This window comes from Apaloderma vittatum, unplaced genomic scaffold, assembly GCF_000703405.1.
Source record: "Apaloderma vittatum isolate BGI_N311 unplaced genomic scaffold, ASM70340v1 scaffold10272, whole genome shotgun sequence".
Classification (NCBI taxonomy): Eukaryota; Metazoa; Chordata; class Aves; order Trogoniformes; family Trogonidae; genus Apaloderma; species Apaloderma vittatum.
The window spans coordinates 65,491-71,760 of record NW_009703113.1 but is presented as its reverse complement, the minus strand read 5'-3'; the positions used below and the strand labels follow the sequence as shown (position 1 = coordinate 71,760).

Below are 6,270 nucleotides of genomic sequence, written 5' to 3'. Positions count from 1 at the left end.
ACTGCCGAACTGTTCCATGTTGTGAACAGTCTTCTGAACCCAGACTGTTTTGCCTGAGTAGCAGATTTCCATATAACTCATTATGAGTTCGAGTTTTTTTGATTTATGTAGGCTCAGTTCCTTCAAAGGGATGTACGACTGTAGACCTTTATACCTGCCAAAGGTATATCTTATCAAGTAGGGCAGGTCCTGTTGGAGAATAAGAGGCTTGTTTTGCTGAGAACTTTCTTTTCGGCCAGTTTAATCTGTCATGGAAACAGCAGGTAAACAGGAGGCCACAAGGTAACTTAGCTTTTGAAGCTTTTTAATTGTACCCAGCAAGGTTCTGGATGTTTACAGAATGACGTAAGCCATGGTGTGTAGAGCAAATTCATATCCATCTTGAGTGGTCAAAGACTGCATGAAAGCTTTAAGTCAGTACTACTAAAAGAAACTAGCATGGACTTTATCTGGTTGTTGCCTTACATAACCTGATTTAAATTTAAAGTGCTAGATCTTTACATACCAAAGAAGCTGTTGTCTTTGACAGTAGTATGTGTGTTCTGTCTTATGGTATTGAAAGCACCCCTGCAGAGAAGGGCTTGGGGTTGTTGGTGGATGGAGAACTGAACATGAGCCAGCAACGTGCACTCGCAGCCCAGAATGCCAGTCGCAACCTGGGCTGCATCAATGGAAGCATGGCCAGCAGGTCGAGGGAAGTGATTCTTCCCCTCTAGTCTGCTCTTGTCAGATCCTGCTTGCAGTACTGCGCTCAGCTTTGGGGCCCCCAACACAAAAAGGACATGGACCTGTTGGAGCGGATCCAGAGGAGAGCCATCAAGATGATCAGGAGGGTTGGAGCACCTTGCCTATGAGGACAAGTTGAGAGAGTTGGAACTAGATGGGGCTGGAACTGGATGATCTTAAAGGTCCCTTTCAATCCAAACTATTCTACAAATCTATGATAAAGGCAATTAGGTAGGATGCCTAAATACATCTCTGAAGTTACCTCATTTCTGTGGATTCCTACCATTCAGATTTCTGTGGACAGAATTAATGTCTTTGTTCACATTATTTCCTTCTGTGAATGAACAAAGTCATAGAATCAGGGAATGTAATCATAAAACAATGTTCACTGGAGGGAACCTCTGGAGGGTATCTGGCCAATCCCCTCATCAGAACAGGGCCAGCGTAGATCAGCATATTCGTGGCAGTTGTTCAGCTGAGCTTTGAGCACCTCTGAAGAAGGAGATTTCCCAGCCCCTCCAGGCCTGTCTTCTAGTATTTGATTACTCTCATTCTGAAAACGTTTTTCCTAATAGCTAAGCAGAACTTCCTTTGTTGCAACATGTCTGCGTTGCCTTTCATCCTGTCACTGTGTGCTTCCAAGACTCTGGCTCCATCTTACCTATATTTTTCCATTAGATAATTGAAGGCATCAATACACCTTCAATAACAATACCCCTTCAAGTGCCCTCTTCAACATCCCCGCCTCATTCCCTGATGTGAGCAAACCCATTTCTTCCAGCATCCTCCCCTTACATTATGTGCCTGGTAATCTTTCTGACCCACTGTCCCCTTCATGTGGTAGGTTAACATCTTTGTTGTATTGGGAGGTCCAAAACTGGAGCAGATGGCATGTCCGATATGTTCATCTGGCCACCTATTACTCCTCAGTCTAAATTATTTTGCTTATTCTCAGCTGGTTTGACTGAACGTTGCTTTTTGAATAATTCAAGTCTCAAAGTTCTCTCCTCCTGCAGTAACAAGATACCTTAACTGCAGTGCTCCACATCTTATTGATGAGGGCTAAGAAACAGAACTATTTACAACAAGAAAAGCTATTACGTGAGGGAATGTGTTGCATTAATGATACTACAGATTAAAGTAGTTTGATTACAGTGCATCCTGTTTTTATAGATGGTTTCACTCAATGCTTTTTATATTGCAACAGCATAAAATATACTTCCTTATGATGGCTCTCTGACTTTAAGCATCGGGAAAGAAGACGGTGTGTAAATCACTTTCAAATCCTAGACACCATATGTGTACTGTACTGTTAAATTCGCTTCTCTTTCTAGTGCCCTTGGAGGATCATCTGCCCTTCACATCCCAGCCTTTCCTGGTGGAGGTTGTCTGATCGACTATGTACCCCAAGTATGCCAGCTCTTAACAAACAAGGTAACATAGTAAACTTAATTTTCCTTTCCCTTATGAGCTGTACCATATTGTATTAACACACTATTGCACTTCCATAGACACAGTTTTTCTTCTGCCAGGTAGGCCAAGCAGGGCATACTTAAGGTGAGCTACACAAAGAATACCTTCTTGATAAGAGCTGAGCACCTACCCAGGGCATTGAATGTAACTCTTTTAGGTAAAGAAGCATGTTTGCTTCTTTTTTCTTTTCTTTTTTTTTTTTGTATTGTACAACACTGCATTATAGCACACTTATTTTGCTAGTAAATATAAATGTGTAGTGTGCATGTTTTTTTTCCAGTTGAATCTTAAGTTCTCATAGTCTTCATTGTAGGTTTTGAGTACCTTCAGCGATTTTCTTCTCATATGTTTTATGCAAGTGAACTGAATCAGCAGTACACATGGATGTTTATACAGTAATAGCTTCTTAAAGTTGCTGAAAAGGTGGTGTTCCAGTTAGGTTAGTGTTTAAACAAAAAAGAGCGAGTATAGTATTTTGAAATCTTCTCCATTATTAAAGTGTAATTTTCAAAATAAAGCTTAGGGGCCAACATCTAGGAATCTGCTTATTACAGACCTCCCATTTGTATATTATTTTTACCTTCGTTTGTCCAAATGAGGAAAATAATTTTCTCTTTCTGAAGAAGTTCTTCAAAATGTGTTTCCATAATTATACTGCAGTCTATCTTTAGACTTGTTTTTGTTGTGGTTTTCTGTTAAAATTACTTTCTGTTTTTAAAATCTACAAGTACACAGGACTGTTTTTATCCTTTCTTAAACAAAGTCCCTTAAGCAAACTTATCATATGTTTTCCTTTTCCCAAAATAACATTTCAGATCCCACACAAAGTCTTTAAATTATTCGTAGTTTTTATAAAATTAAATAAGTCTAAATTTATAAATAGAATTTAAGGGGTACAAGATAGCTCTCAGCACTTACTGTATCAAGGCTTTTTCAAAAAATTTGGGGAAGTGTTTGACAGCCAACTTATTCTATTATTGCCATAGCCAAGAAAAATATTCTTCCTGTTCTTTTCATGTTCAGTGGTGAAAAAAGGTTTTAAAAATGTTAGTTTTCATTCTGGAAGGCAAAGGGATTTACGTAGGGAATCACACATGGAACCATGCTGGAAGTACTTGAAGTAACCAGTTGTAAACCAGACGCTCTCACAGCCTGACAGCACACGCACCGTTTCTGTTATGGGTCAAACGCTGTTCATGCTGTTCTGCTAAGTAATCCCATTCGGATCAATAAGAAAACATATATGGTGCAAGGATAATTTTGCCTTAAGTCTTCCAAGTTCAGCGCTGTTGGATTTCGTCTATGCCAGGATGGAAGTCTTTCAAAACCCAGAATGCCTCAGAAATTGATGATTGCAGTCAAATAGATGGCTTCCTGAGCCTACATGAAACCGCTGAGGGAGCTTAGTGTTAAGAAGATTTTGTTGGAGGTACAGTCTTCAGAAAACACTCAAGATGGGTTGTGAAATATGTATTTTGTTTATTTGTTTATTTGCTTTTATAACCAGAATGTTACTTTGACACTTCACTACTGTCGGTTAAGGTAGTAATGATGTGCCTGTCATGACTTCCTGCTCAAACTTTACCAGGGCAAGGTCTCACATTTCTGTTCTTCACTCTATCTTGTGCAGTTAAACAGTGCTTCAGTGTATCGTGAAGGACTAAGTTTCACTCAGAAGCGAGTGAAGAGATTTCTTTGCGAGATTTTCTGTGTGCAAGATCCACTGTTTGTTTTAAAGGCATTTTAGGACTCTTGAGGGAAATCATGCAAGCTGAATGTAGGATTCAGAACTACTGCCATGTGAAACATAAATCTTCCGTAACAAGAAATATATGACAATTTGGGAGTATTGGCTTTTTTTATCTTTTTATAGCTCTGGATTTGTTTCTTTCTTTCCTTTTTAAGGTACAATATGTTATTCAGGGATACCATAAGAGAAGAGAGTATATTGCAGCTTTCCTGAGTCATTTTGGAACGTAAGTTTTCTTTTGATGCATTATTTTCTGTTAGCATGGGGAAGAGTGTTTTTTTTCTGCACATGGTCTTTGGTTGTATGAGTGCTGTCTACTAGATAAGATGAAATCTGGTAATTTTTCACAGAATTATGTATATAGGTTGTCTCTCTGTAGCAGTACTGGAATTAAGTTCAGCATGAATTCTGTGCCAGTTGCTAATCTGATTTTACTAGAAAATATCTGATGATGGGAAAAGGACACTAAGAGTTTTCTCCCTGTGCAGAAGAAATGTGCTCATTTCTGAAAAAGAAATACTAGAAGGGTTTTACAGTAATAAACAGTGACTGAGGTGGAAGTATGGGGAAATGGGTATGACCCCACGCCTTGCAGGATCCAGAAGCCACCGCTCAGCATAAAGGCAGGCCCAGGAGACGAGCCGCTCTCACCACCGAGCAGCACCTGCTCTCTTGAGAGAAAGGGCTGTCAAGTAGCGTTGAATTCCTGCGGTTCAGAGGTCTGTGGCCTGGCATGGTGGCACATCGTCTTTACGGATCAGCTACTCTGGGGTGCCTTGGCACTGTGAAAGGTAGGGCGCTTTGGTTTCCCACACAAGAGTCCAGGGGCCAGTGTGACGGTGATTGCCCAGCCAGCAATCCTTTACCTCCTGATGAGTAAAGGAGGGCGTTTCTGCTTCTGGGTGGTGACGCCAAATGACGTGGATATTTGGGAGCCCTTCAGATCTTGGGTCTCTGAAGTAAGGTTTGGAAGACAAGTGGCTTCTATTGTGTACCCAAATTTTATACAGCTATAGATAGATAGCAGGGGCTGTAGTTGCAACCTGTGAGTAGAGTGTCAATGCAAACTCAGTCCTTATGAAAACAAGATACTTCTTTTTTCTTCTGAAAAAAACACAGTATAGAAATGGTCTAGGTGTGCCTATGGTTTTATTTCATTTGCAGAGTGGTTTCTGAGTCCTGATACTGCTTGAGACTTTTAGAAAATACCAACTCCTGATGGTTGCAATTTTTAATTCATCTGCTAAACAAGTCTTTTTTTTTTTTTTTGGATGCTCTCATGCTTTCCTTTTTTATATATACTCCTTTGAATTTTCAAATTTAAACTTTTCTCAGCCTGCACATTTTCAATTTTATCCTGACGCTACAGAGTTAATAAAATATCTTAACCAGAGAAACACATGGGGTATTTTTGTGTGTCAGTTTTTATCAACTTAGTACTGCAGATGCATTAGCAGATCTCCTTTCATTCTAAGATGTATATATATAAACTGAATGTGGCCTTTTTCATGGTATTTATCATTCAGTATTAGAATGAATGATAGGTAAGAATTGTACTCATATTTCTGTATTTTTTTCTGATAGTGGTGTGGTGGAATATGATGCAGAAGGCTTCACAAAGCTTACACTGTTGCTGATGTGGAAAGATTTTTGCTTCCTTGTTCACAGTGAGTAACTCTTTGCCTTAGGCATGAATGTCTATCCTCTTGAAGATACAAGTTCAAAAGGGAAAAATACAATTACAGGAAACAATTTAAAAGTTTTAGCTATTTTTATCCAGTGCTTAATGTATTTTTTATGTGACCATGACACTTTGAAAACACAAAATGCTGATTATATGTGGAGAAGGGAAGGGAATCCACTAGCCTACTGCCTGCTCTACAGAACACCAAAAGCATCCTGCGGAGGTTTTCTGGTAATGTGACTCAGGAGTGAAGTTCACAGTTGTATCTCATCCATTCAAAGGTATCAGTAATGAGGACCGATACTATCCATAACTTGGGCACACCTAAAGTTTTCTGTAATTGTCAGGAATTAATTAATTGAGAGTGATAGTAAAGACATTTTTGGGAAAGTATATTAAATGAGAAATAATACTTGTAGTGTTGTTGGAAGGTAAAAGTTATTCCTAGACTGAAACTGTGTAGGCAAAACTGTCTTAACAGTTTGCTGCAGTATGTAGCTATATTTGCTGTCATATGAAATTTTTAAACCAAGATGTTATTCATTACATAAATACATAGGAATTACTTCACACAGACGTAAGTAAGAAAGGTATTGTTACTGCTTTGTAAGTGTTAACTTAAGTAGCAATTATTATT

General features: G+C 38.9%; 1 protein-coding gene across 1 annotated transcript in view; it reads left to right on the top strand.

The window, feature by feature from the left end:
• The window catches only part of BRE (brain and reproductive organ-expressed (TNFRSF1A modulator)), a gene marked incomplete at its 5' end in the record, with an annotated part of 60,627 nt that overhangs the window by 36,059 nt on the left and 18,298 nt on the right, over window positions 1-6,270 (top strand). Inside the window, 3 exons of the mRNA XM_009864508.1 lie at window positions 2,061-2,160; window positions 4,105-4,175; window positions 5,534-5,616. Coding sequence (XP_009862810.1) covers window positions 2,061-2,160; window positions 4,105-4,175; window positions 5,534-5,616 — 254 coding nt within the window. The remainder of the gene's footprint in view (window positions 1-2,060; window positions 2,161-4,104; window positions 4,176-5,533; window positions 5,617-6,270) is intronic.